Raw genomic sequence first — 12,899 nt, forward strand, 5'->3', positions numbered from 1 at the left:
CCGGTCAGCAGCACACGATTAGCTTGCAGCTCTCTGTCGTCTCTCTTGGGTTCACTGCTGCCAGCCTGGGTACCCACCTAAGCATCTTAAGCACATAAGAGGAAAATGCACTGACCAAGAGTCCTCCAGGCGACTGCCCAGAGGAAAATAAACAAGGCGTCACACCCTTAACTGAGCCAAAGCCTGTATCGTGCTGGAGGGGTTCCCCGGAATCCCAGAACAGCTCCAAACATTACCCTCCCACTGGAAACATGTGCCACCCCTTGTGTGCCCACTGACCACAGCATGCTCCCCCAAGTGCCTGGCTCAGTCCTAGGCACCTCCTTTGACTCACAACTCAGAGGGCCTACACCAGGATGGACCCAGAGCAGGAGGTGAAGGAAAAGCAAAGCTTCAGATCCTGGGTATCTCTGAAGAGCTGTTTATGACTTGAACAGAATTTATTTTATTTTACATTTATTTTTCTTTTAACCCTACAGCCTCCAGAATTCCCAGGTGGTCACTCATTCAAGGACCAGCTGGGGCCTAACTTTGCTTAGCTTCTAAGATCACACTAGTGGTTTCAGGCTGAGATAGTTGTGCATGGTTAGAAATGTTGAAACTTTTTAAAATTATCAAGTTTTCAGGGAGGAAAATAATTTTCAAAGCGAAACACTGTTCTCCAAAACAATGAGCCCCGCCATTAGGGTTTACACATAACAAAACAGTTGAGCTCTGGGGGCTGTATCAAATCATAATATACCATTAAAAAATCTTGGTATTAAAAATCTGTATCTTAAAATATCGGATTCATTATTTTTCCATATGTACAAGCCACCTTTGCAGCTCTAAAAGGATTTCAAGAATCACCTAGCATCTAATACAAGATCTATAACTTTTTCTACCTGCAACTAACATCAATAATCTTAATTTTTCATTGCCAACCTCATTTAGGAATCTGAATAGATGAACAAGTGCAAAAGGCAGAATTTCCAACTGTGGCCCAAAGATTCAACCAGGGAAAAGCAAGTGTCCCCGGGATGGAAATGGCTTTTCCGTTTTATTCACTGCCTCGTCTATGGAGAAGCCAAGCAGGGAAGGCAGGGCAGCCCAGAGAGCGGAGGCAGCCTGCGGGTCTCCCGCCGCGGCTGTCCCCTCCTCCACCCACCGCCTGGCCGGGACTGCGGCCCCATTCTATCGTTTACACAAAATCATTATATAATGAGCTGGCGAGGCTCCGTATGTTCTACAGTAACCTGTTTGGAATCATAGGATGCAGTTGTCACAGCGGAGCATGCGCAGAAACCTGGCTACGTTTTTTTTTTTTTTTTTCTCTTGAGCTCAAGGCAAGAGGTAACTGTCGGTCAAACGCTGCTGAGCCCTGCTGACTTCAAACACAGGATGCTAAAAATGAAATAGAGGGGAGGGGCGGGGTGAGCCCCGCAGCCTGCCATGCACTGTGGGCTTGCAGCCTCGGGGAAGTAACTATCCGGGTAGTAACTACACAGATACACGGCGTGGAATACGGAAGACTTTCCATTTGTTCTTTAGCTGCCTCTGTGATGTTGGAGTGCTGGGCGTAGGCATGAAGGGCCCTAGGATAAGGTGAGGTGGGTGGCTGGGGACCTGACGGTTGGTTCGTTGTTTATTCCTAATGCCAGAAAACCAGCAACGGGAGATTCCTGACCACCCCTGGGAACAGCACTTGCAGTCACCGTGTCCAGCAGCGAACTCGCCGGCACCCCGGCATCCCTCCCCGGAGCCGGGGGGAAGTGAGATGCGCGTCCTTGTCGCCACAGCGTCTCTCTCTCCGGCGCGCACGGAAAGGCGGCCGGCAGGAATCCGGGCTCGCCCCTCGCGGTGTCCCCCGGCCTTCACCGCCCCCTCCCCGAGTGGGTCCGGGAGAGGCGTCCCCGGGAGTGCAGGCGCGGGCTCCGGCTCTCCGGGGGCAGCTCCCTCTTTTGTTCCTCTAGACCTTGCCTGGCGTTCCTGGGGATGGCGCGAGAACTCTCCGCTCCCCAAGCCCACAGCCGAGCGCGCGGGGCTCCCCTTCTTCCCTCCGGCCCAAGCTGCGCCCCCTCCGCAGTCTCCAGTGCGCTCTGGGTCCCCAGGGCCGCACGTCCCCCGCCCGGAGCCCTTCAGGTCAAGGCCATTGGTCCACTTGCAGGGCTGCTCGCTGCCCTCGCCCCACTCCCGGCCCCTCCACCTTGTCCGTGTTCCCGGCCAGTGCGAGGGGCATCCTGAGGCTCCAGGTGGCCCGGGCGGAGAGGCGGGAGCAGCGATTGGAGCCGGGCGCCTCAATGGGGTGCCCTGGGTCAGCGCCCAGAGGACGCGCTCCAGGGAAGGGTGTCAGGTCGAGCATGCGAGTCTTTGTGTGTTTCCTGCTCTCCTTGAAAATAAAACCGAGCCCGGCTGGCGAAGGATGTGTTCACTCACCATGGCGGTGCCGACCGAGAAAGCGGCCATCAGACAGGCCATGCCCCGGGGGCGGCGGCGGCGGGGTACGAGGCTTGGGCTGCGGGGCCGAGGCTGAGCTGGCTCCCGGCTCGGCCGATGCGCTGGGTGCGGGCTGCGCTCGGGCTCAGGCGGGGATCCGGCTCGGGCTCCGGCACCGGCGCGCCCGGCCCCGCCCCGCGCGCGCAATTGGCCGGCACCGAGGGGGCGGGCGGGCCGGCAGGTGCGCGTGCTCTTGTTTTGCTCCTGCGGGGGGCGGCAGACCTGGCGCCCTGAAGCGCGGGTTCCGGGAGCCGCCCGGGCTGAGGCCTCGCAGGCGCCAAGGGAGCCCCCTGCCACCCCGGAACCCCTGGGTCTCGAACTCGCCGGGGCTGGACCAGCACAGCCCGGGTGAGGCTGCGTGGACACCCGACAGGCATCGGGGTTCCCAGACTGGGAAATCCACTTCCTCCAAGCCTGCAAGCGACTGTGGGATGGGGCCAGAGAGGGGGCGTCCAGGGAGGGAGGGTGAGGGGCAGGGGGCTTCTTTCTTGCTGCTGCTGCTTCCCTCCGACCCCCGTTGTTGGACAGCTCTCTGCCAGGCAGAAGCTTGAGGACTAAAGATCTGACCACTCCAACACCCGCAACAGCACTGGTGTGGGGCGACCCCCGGCAGTGAGGCAACGTGTGCACTCACACGTGTGACATTGCTGTGTGTCAGCCATGATGCTAAGAGCTGGGTTACAAAGCGGTGCAGAGGGAAGATGCCCAGGCCTCTGCCCTCTGGTCACCCCCAAACAAAAAAGAAAAGCCTCATTTTCTGCAGACAGAGGTGTTTCCAGAGCACGGTTCAAAACCTGGCCACAGCTGTGTTCATGGAACTGCATAAGGAATGATGCTAGGTCACCCTTCCACGTGGCCCCAGGTTGGAATATCAGATGGTCCAGCATCTCTAAAGCCCTTATTATATATAAGTGGGGCCATTTCCTGGTATCCATGGTGACAAGGCATTCTTTACTCTGTCTCGGGCCCTAATGCTTTTGTGCAGTTGTTTGCATGTTGGGACGAAAAACAGGACTGCATTTCTTTTCATTTCCAGCACACCTGGGTCCCCCCCACCCCAACTTCCAACCACACCTCAGAGGAGCAGGTCTCTGTCTTTCTCCTCACCTAGAAAGGAGGCATGGCTTTTTACATCAGGCAGGTGGACCTCACACCCACCAGTCAGATGACCATAACCAAATTCCCCCCCTCGAATCAAAGGAAAGAAAGGAGACACGGTTATGAATTTAAGGGGGAGAAGGCCCTGCCTTTGTCTGAATGGTGTTGTCTTACGGGTTGATTCGTTACCTCGATTTTATACTTGGCTGAGATGAAGGAATCTGACTGCTCTGTTTGCCATGTGCTACTGCCCAGGCGCCGGGCCACGGAGGCCATGTGGTGCCTTAAACATACACCGCAGGGAAGCCAGCAAAGCCTGAGTGTGTTGGGAAGAGGATTCAGATCCACAAACCTGGGGAGCATTTGCGCCAAAATGCAGAAGGAAGGTGCCTTACGGCTGGACGTGGGGACTGGTGCCCAGCCCTGGGACCCACCTTGCTCCAGGAACAGACAGGGCCTGGAGCAGGAGAGGAGGCATGGACACAGCCAGGGAGGAGCTGTCCATGTGGCCAGGGCACGTGAGAAATGTCTGGGTGCCTGCAGTGATGTGTGCCTACTTTCTCTCCAATATCCATCCTCCTCACTTACAGGAATGTGCCCAGAATTTCTTTCTAGACATTCCCCCTTCTCTACCTCCCCCCAGTTCTCTGCCCCAAGACTTATGCGGGATTGATTGACCTTCAGCTCAAGAATAGGCAATGGGCTTCAGTGGGTTGATGGCCCCCATCCAGCCTGGCCGCAGTGGCTGGTCAGGAAGCAGAGGTGAGAGCAGTGCTTGCTGGGCTGGTGGGAATGGCCAGGGGGACAGCGTGTGGAGCATGAGGGTGAAGTCAGAGAGGGAAGACGCCATGCCAGATCCTTGTTGGCTTTGGCTGCTGGATTTTCTGTTGCAGGACAAGTGAAAGGGTCCTCACTTACCCATCTGTACGCCGGGGTCAAAATCCCCACCAAGTGGGAAATAAGGCCTCGCAAGCGCTTTCTACCATGCCTGGCACTGAGCAGGCTTCCCACTCTAGTCCCTGCTATATTACCCTCCAGCGCCCGAGCAGGGAAGAAGCCAACCAATGGCAGCATAGCACAGATCCGTGCCGTTCCTATCAAGGCTCTTGGCTGTAAGGAACAGAAACTCCCACTGGTTAAAGCTAAGTACAGAAAGGTTCAGAGTGCACCTGTTTCAGGCCTGCCGGAACCACGGACCTATACCATTCTGTCCTCAGCCCTGGTCTCTTGCTCTCTCCACAGCCCCGCCCTCCCCAAGTGGTCTCCCCTCTGGCAGCCTGTCTCTGCACAGTACCCCAGCAGCTGCAGGCTTGCTCCTGTCAGCTGGCAGCAACCAGTGCACTGTGGGGGTGCCAAACCATGGGGGCCTGGCCTGGCTCACGTGGGAAAATTAACCGCAATGGAACCTGCAGAAAGACTAAGCATGGGTGCCCAGGCTAGGGGCCAGCCAAGACCATTCATGGCATTCCAAGTGTAACCCTGAGGGTGAACCAGGCAAGGAGCGCTCTTGGCAGGACCAGCTTAGACCCAACCCCAACAGAAATTTCTGCTAAGACATTGCTGACAGGTGAGCCAGGCTGGGCCTGAGAATTTCCAGTGGGGAGCTGCTTCCTGTCTATTAGTCCGTTTTCACACTGCTGATAAATACATACCTGAGACTGGGCAATTTACAGAGGAAAGAGGCTTGATAGACTCCCAGTTCCGTGTGGCTGGGGAAGCCTTCTGATCATGGCAGAAGGTGAAAGGCATGTCTTGCATGGTGGCAGACAAGAGAGGGAGCTTGTGCAGGGAAACTCCCCTTTATAAACCCATCAAATCTCATGAGACTTATTCACTATCACAAGAAGAGCACGGGAAAGACTTGCCCGCATGATTCAAGTATCTCTGACTGAGTCCTTCCCACAACATGTGGGAATTATGGGAGCTACAATTCAAAATGAGATTTGGGTGGAGACACAGCCAGACCCTATCACTACCTCAACAGGCAAGCCACTCCATTATTGTGTTGTCACCGTTAGCAAACTGCACCTGTGTCTGATTGGACTCCCCGTCACCCTGACTGCTCTGCACACTACAGCAACATGGAGTCACTTCCCAGAGTAGGCTCCGGCCGGCCAATGACAGCACCAACATTCTCCCCAGGCCCTGTTCTCTAGATCGAATGCCCCAGTCTTTCCAGCATGGCTTCCTAGATGACGCCCTTTTGTCCCACTTTCCCCTTCCTCAGTGTCCCTGGTGAGATTCAGAGCCCACCACAGAACACCTATTCAGTGTGATCAGGACAGAACAGTAAGGCGACATGCTCCTTCCCGCTGGAGGGTGTGCATCTGTTAGCACAGCCCATGTTGGCCTTGACTTGCATTCAACAGCATTGTTCAGTCGACTCTGAGTGGAGCCCACGGAAGTCTGGGTCTGTGGGAAGAGAACTCTTATTCCATCTGGCCTCCCCTCTGATGTCCTGTTTTAGGAGTGTCTGATTTATTTCTGTGGACTTCCAGCTGCTGAGGCTGAACATGAAGGGGAGAAAGGGGCACCCTGGGGACTTGGCCTCTGGTGTGAGGATCCTGTACTGGGTGCTTGTGAGGGTGGCTGCAGTGGAGTCACATGTCCAGGTGGGCCTGCTGGGGGGTGGCCCATTGTCCCTGGTGAGTTTCTGCAACCAGCCAGGTCGTTGGGGTGAGACTGGCTTGGTGGCTGGAATTGCTGCATCTTCTGCAGGACCCCAACAATGGGTCTCTGAATCCCTGGTTCCCCTGAAGGTCTCTCCATGTCCCCACCGGGGCCGAGGCCAGCCCGCGTACAGCCTGCCAGCGTGCACATGCCCCTGTCCTGCCTGCTGTGTCTTCAGCCGCTCTGTGCTTCACTGCGTAGCCGGGACATCTCGCTCACTTGACGCCTCCCCGTTTCAGGGAGGAAAGCAAAAAAGCAAAGAACGCTGTCCCTCTGCCCCTTTGCCCAGCTCCTCTCTGCATCATGCCCACCACTGTTTGATGGCAATATAAAGTATGACAGTTTGTGGGATTTCTTTCCCCAGAGCCTGGAAACCGGGTAAGAGAAGGGGGAGGAGGATGCAGAGAGGTGTTTGTTTGCTTGCCTGCTTTTCACAACCCAAATCTCTGACTCTGAGATAAAAATTCCCAGCCAGTTAAGAACAGAAGAGGCTGCCCCAAGTATAAGTAGGAAAGAGGGGCTTACAGCTGTCCCGGCCGATGGGGATGAACACCACACCGGTGGCATCCCAGGCGCAGGACGACACAGCAGGTGCTCATTATCGGGAGGCAGCCCTGTGGGGAACTTGTCCTGGGCTGAACCTTCTGGCCAGCCTGGCCCCTGCTCTGTTGGCTTCTCTGACCAAGGGAGGGAGAGAGTGTATGTGTGTCTTAGTTCATTCTGGCTATTGTAACAAATTATCTTAGACTGGGAAATCTGTAAACTACAGAAATGTATTGTTCACAGTACTGGAAGCTGGGAGATCAAGGTCAAACTCCAGCATCTCTGGTGTCAGGTGGGGGCCTGTTCCTCATAGATGATGCCTCTGTGTCCTCACATGATGGAAGAGAAAGAAGTGGTCCCCACAACCTGTCTTATGAGAGCTCCATCCTATTCATGAGGCAAAGCCTTCATGACCTAATCACCTCCCAAAGGCTAAACCTCTTAGTACTATCAGAGTATTAATTGTACTGGGCATTAGGTCCCAACAAATAAATTTAGGGGGAACCCTAACATTCAGACCATAGCATTCCTTCCCTGGCCCTCCAAAATTCACGTTCTTCTCACATGCCAAATGTGTTCATTCCATCTTAGCAGTGCTCAAAATCTTAAATTGTTCCCAGCACCAAATCAAAAGTCAAAAGTCCAGAGTCCCACCTGCATATCATTAAAATCAGATGGGAATGGGACTCAAGGTGCACATCCTCTTGGGGCAAATTCCTTCAGCTGTGAACTTGTGAAGTCGAACAAGTTATGTGCTTCCAAAATGCAAGGATGGGGTAGGCACAGGACAGCCATTTCCATTCCAAAAGAGAAAAATAGGAAAGAAGAAAGGGATAACAGGTCTCAAGTAAGCCCAGAACCCAATGGGGCAAAACTATTACATCTTCTTTGACTCACGTTTCCACCTTCCTGACACTCTAAAGAGGGGCTCGCGTCCCCAGGGGTCTGGGTGGCACCTACCGCATGGATTTGCTAGGCACGGCCCACACTGCAGCTCTCATGGGCTGGAGTCCCCTGCCTGTGGCTCTCTCAGGCTGGAGGTGCACACCAGTGGCTCTGCTTGTCTGAGATCTTCAGGTGACCCTGCCCCCACAGCTCCAATGGGCATTGTCCTGGTGAGGGTGGTGCTCTCTGCAGTGGCCTTGCCCCTGTGGCAGTTCTCTGCCTGGATCCCAAAGCTCTCCAAAGCTTCTAAAGTCCAGATGGATGAGCCATGCCTCCATAGCTTCTGCCCTCTGCACACCCATGGAGATGGCCCTGCACAGATGCCCAAGGATTGACCGTGCCCTCTGAGGGGACACATGCAGCCCGCACCACAACTGGAACCACTGATAAGCACAGCACCAGAATGTGGGAGCTGAGGCTTGAGGCAGCGCTGGACAGCAGTGCCGAGGTCCTGCAGGTACCCAAGGCCCCTCAATGGGCATAGTTCTGTCCCCCAGACCTCAGCACTCTGGATCTGTGAGGGGAGGGCAGCATTAATAACCTCAGAAGTGCCTTCAGGGTGATGCCCTCGCTGTCTTCACACACAGCACCTGGCTTCTGCCTGTCCATGCTAATCTCTGCCGGAAACACTAGTTTGGCTACACCCTCAATCTCCCAAACATGTTTTTTTCTTCTTTAGTTTGTCCAGGCTGAGAATATGCTAAGTCTATAAGGTCTGCTTTCCTTTGAGTATAAATTCTGTCTTTGATTTCTTGCCTTCTCACATTTTACCATGAGCAGCGGAGAGAAGCTATGCAGTGTCTTCAACACATGGTTTAGAGTGTTTCTTTCACCAAATATTTGAGTTCATCCCTTGCCACTCTGACTTTCGCAGAACATGAGGACACAAACAATTCAGCCAAGTCCTTTGCCATCTGTCACAAGGATGGCCTTTCCTCCCATTTCCAGTAACACGTTCCTCATTTCTGTCTGACACCTCAACAGAGTGACCTTTACCATCCATATTTCCATCAGCATTCTGATCACGGCCACTTACAAAATCTCAGAGGCTCTGTCTCCTCTTCCTCTGAGCCCTCACCAGGATCACTCTTTATGTCCATTCCTGGCAGTCGAGGCTTTCTTAGCCTCCTCTTCGAAACTCTTCCAGCCTCTGCCCATTACCCAGTTCCAGAGCCACTTCCACATTTGCAGCTGTGTGTTTCTTCAGTGCTCTGCTTCTTGGTACCAATTTCTTTCTCCGTCCATTTGGACTTCTGTAACAAAATATCTTAGACTGGGTAACATAAACAACAGAAATTTATTGTTCACAATTCTAGGGGCTGGGAAGTCCAAACTCAAGGCGCCAGAAAATTCAGTGTCTGGAGGCCTGTTTCTCATGGATGTGCCTTCTGTGCCCTCCATGGTAGAAAGGAAAGGAGCTCCCTTCTACCTGTTTCAAACCATTTAATAAGGGCATCAATCCCATTCATCATGGCCTAATCACCTCCCAAGGACCGTATCTCTTTACGCTGTCACAATGGGTATTAGGTTCTAACATGAATTTCGGGAGGATACCAACATTTGGATCACAGCAGGGAGAAAGAAAGGAAGGAAGGAAATACAAGAGGTAGAGACGGGGAAAGGAAGGAAAGAGGAAAGGGGAAGGCGAGTGGACAAAGGAGGGAGAACAGGTGCAGAGGAAAGCCATGCTTTAGCCCTTCAAGAGGAAGCCTGGGAAAGGGGGTCAGACACAGAGACCACGTCATCACGGAGGGCAGTGGCGGCAGGCTGGTTGGATACACTATATAGGAACTCTGTGTGTTGGTTCATTTTAAAGAAATGGGAATACTTCATCTCCACTGTTTGTGTCCTATTTTGCTGGCCCCCTTGACTTCAATGGTGTTCTGTCTCCAGTACCCAGATGCACCCTTTCGATTCCTCTGGTGAGCCAGCCCTGCTCCAGAGAGGACCCCTTCTTCCACAAACACACACAGCCTGCTGAGAGGTCAGTGCAAAGGAGGGGCCATGAGATGAGGGAAGCCAAAGAGGAGAGGGAGGTGCAGGGTAGAGGGAGGGAGGCAGCAGAGGCCTGGAGGCTATGATGGCAAGACAGATGTTGAGGGATGGTTTCAGGGGAAACACTGCAAGTAGATATTTCATAGATTAAGTTAGGACAAGACAAGTTAAGTATTACAGAGAGACTCCTTTTGTTTTCTTCCATTAGCATGGAACCAAGAGTGGCTGGGAAAGATCTGGGAAACCATTGCTTCAAGTGAAGAAAGAGTAAATAACATCTGGCCACAGGATGACCTTCAAAGTTGAAAATTAGGGCAGTCTTAAGACAGACACCGGAAAATGACGGGAGGCCTCTTTCTCACAAATAATTCAAAGCTTCCTATCACTCCCAGAACAGGTCCCTGCTAGGAAGTAACTGGAGCCACTGTGTACCCCACCTTTCTTCCGAGGAAACTCCCATCCCTGACTCCGTGTAGTCAACTGTAGAACAACCCCAAACAAGAGTCAGCCAGAACATCCCATCCCTCTGGCCACTACTGATGTTCTGGAAAAGGCACACGGACGCAGTGGGACCATCGGAGTTCTCGCAGGGAACTGTGAGACCTGGACCCTAAGAGGCAGAGGTTTCCTTCCCTGTTCCGCTGGTGTTGACAAGTTCTAAGGAGCGTGTTTTTCTGGCTAGGAAGATGGAGGCAGTGACACAGCCCTTTCATCGCTGGAACCCCTCCATCCTGCCCTCCTGAGCTCATGTCCATTGTCCATCCTTGGCCCTTCCCAAGCGGTTGGGTAACCACTTTTACCCTTTGATATGTGCTGGGACCCAGAGCCAGATGGCAGCTCTTTAAACAAGCTCATTCTTCTCAGTGCCCCTGTGACCTCAGCTGTTAGGTGGGCTGATGATCTATCCTGTTCGCCTTGTGAGATTGTTTCAAGGATTCGAGGAGTTGGCATTTGAAACTATGCCTGGCACATAGCGTGCATCTTATAAATGCTGGTGCTCATTATTGTTACTCTCTGTTACGGAATCCTCTGCTCTACCTTCTGACCTTGAACTAGTACGAATTAGATTTCAGTCACTTGCAGCTAAATAGTTTTGATTAGAATCATCAGTTTGACAAGGAAGTTAAAAGTCAGAGGCCTAAAGCCAGTTTATGAGAAAATCCTTACAAGTAGTTTCTAGATTGACCCTCTAACCCTTAGCATCTTCCTCACCCAGTGCATGCATTATCTCCCCAAAGAGGTGATAAATTCCAGCATCTCACTGATGTTTCTTTGCTCCAGCATCATTCCCAGATGGAACCTAGCTAGAGTGGGTGCTTAATAAAAACCACAAGTTATGTTTGGACAACCTTGAAAGCCTTGGAAAAGACTATGATGTGCATAATTGCATTTTGCCTCAGAACACCGTGTTGGGTAGGAGAGCAGGTGCCATCGATGGACCCTCATGGATTTTACACTTTCACACCAGGTGCTGGGCAGCCCACATTTTGTTATTTCTGTCAGTCAGATGATCTGTGCCTGGTCCTTCAGAGGCAGCTCCTCCTAACCATGCCTAGGTCAGGCCTAGATCAATTCTCTATGGCTCCAAAGGCCACAGCACAAGTCTTCAGTGGACTCAGTGCCCTGATCACCTGAGCAGAAGTCCTCTTGCCTCCCTGAGACCTCTGAGCTCTCCTGGTGCCTGCAGACTCCACAGCTCCCCTCTTCAGGCTCTGTGACATTTCTCCTGACCCTCCTGCCTCCCTCCCCCAGGGCCCCCGCTCTGCATTCCTCCCCTCCAGGAGGGCCTGCCATAGTCACCTTGTGGAGCCTAAGCTTTCAAAAGCAAAAGTTTGATTAGAGAGATTATCTTCCTCGTGCCTGGGAACTTCTGCCTAAGGCCCTACAACTCCCTAAAGGCTTTAAGAGAAAAACAACTCATTTTAAAAAGAAAAAAAAGATGACTACTTTTTAAAGGGAGGGGAAACTTTCTAGAGCAGGGAAAATTCATATCAGAAATTATCTCAGTAAATTATCCTGCCACATGAAAATAAGAAAATGGAGATTCCATGAGGTTTGTAACCTGCTTAGGGCCATAAAGCCCAGACAAAGACCCAGGTCTCCTGGCACCTGGATAAGTGTCTTTTCCATGTTTTCACTTCTGTCAAGTATTTATTGGGTGAAGAGGGCAAACCTATTTCAAACGGGCAAATTTCTACAGGGAACCCAAATTCAATCTGTTGAAGGTCATAGGACAGGCTTCTGGGAAGATGGAATAGACATGTTTTTCCCTACTCCTTCCTCTGAGCACAATTAAAAACCCTGGCTATTATGCAAAACAAACATAAGGAGACCCTGGAAGATGGGAAAAGGAAGGCAAAGCATCCAAGCATCTTGGGGACCCAAGGAGCCACATTGTGGTGAGGTCCCTGGGATTTTGTTTTGCATCTTATATCCCAGACTTTGAGTTGAAGAAGCTGAGATCCTGGAAATGCCAATGAGCACACACACACACAAAAAGTCCCAACAAAACCTGCTCTCTCTAGCCAAAAGAACAGGAAAGGGGCAAACTAGGAGGATAGAAAATGTTCAACAATGACTTCTCTGCTTCAACCAAACATTCCAAAATAAGCTGAGGTCAAATATCCACCCATGCCAGCAAATAAATGAGGAGCGAGCTTAGATTTCCACCCTCCCCAGGCTGTAATTAGGCATGTACATCAACCCCTAATCCTCTAGCCATATTATATGCATCAGAGAAGGCCAATTAGGAAGTCTGGACTTCTGCCCGCACTGGGCAATAATGAGAAGCTGCTTCTCCACCTTGCTGGGATGGTGACAGGAGACCCGGTAGAGTCAGGACTTTCACCACCACCTAGCTTAACAAGGATACTCCCTACCCTGTGATGTCACGAAGACCATGTGGGGAATAGTAGTCAGGTCTTCTACCTCCCCCAGCTAGGGAGGTATCAGTGGAGGCCAAGTGGAAAGCCAGAACTTCAACCCCCACCCAGCAGTAATGAGGAGCCCCTCTTTTGGGGGTCAACAAAGGCTGAGCAGGGAACCTGAACTTCTACCCTTGCCTGGCAGTAAGGTGGTAGTGCCATGACCCCTCCCCTGCCAGAGTGCTGTCAGAGAAGACAATTAATGGATGGATGCCAGTCAATGCATGCCAACACAAAGATGGCACAGGT

The 12,899-nt window shown here is 52.4% G+C and overlaps 1 protein-coding gene and 1 long non-coding RNA gene across 3 annotated transcripts in view; one reads left to right on the plus strand and one right to left on the minus strand.

Moving 5' to 3' along the window:
- Positions 1-2,579, minus strand: part of ABCG1 (ATP binding cassette subfamily G member 1) — an 81,262-nt gene extending 78,683 nt beyond the window's left edge. For both annotated transcript variants that reach the window (XM_032276804.1, XM_032276803.1), the window contains exon 1: positions 2,416-2,579. In XM_032276804.1, coding sequence (XP_032132695.1) covers positions 2,416-2,457 — 42 coding nt within the window. In that variant the 5' untranslated portion in view covers positions 2,458-2,579. The remainder of the gene's footprint in view (positions 1-2,415) is intronic.
- LOC116550782 lies at positions 1,017-9,983 on the plus strand. Its single transcript, XR_004268576.1, has 3 exons — positions 1,017-1,584; positions 9,625-9,715; positions 9,935-9,983. It is a non-coding gene; the product is annotated as an uncharacterized LOC116550782 (long non-coding RNA).
- The last annotated feature ends 2,916 nt before the right edge of the window (positions 9,984-12,899 follow it).

Source organism: Sapajus apella, unplaced genomic scaffold, assembly GCF_009761245.1.
Source record: "Sapajus apella isolate SASKATOON/1434 unplaced genomic scaffold, GSC_monkey_1.0 scaffold8, whole genome shotgun sequence".
Classification (NCBI taxonomy): Eukaryota; Metazoa; Chordata; class Mammalia; order Primates; family Cebidae; genus Sapajus; species Sapajus apella.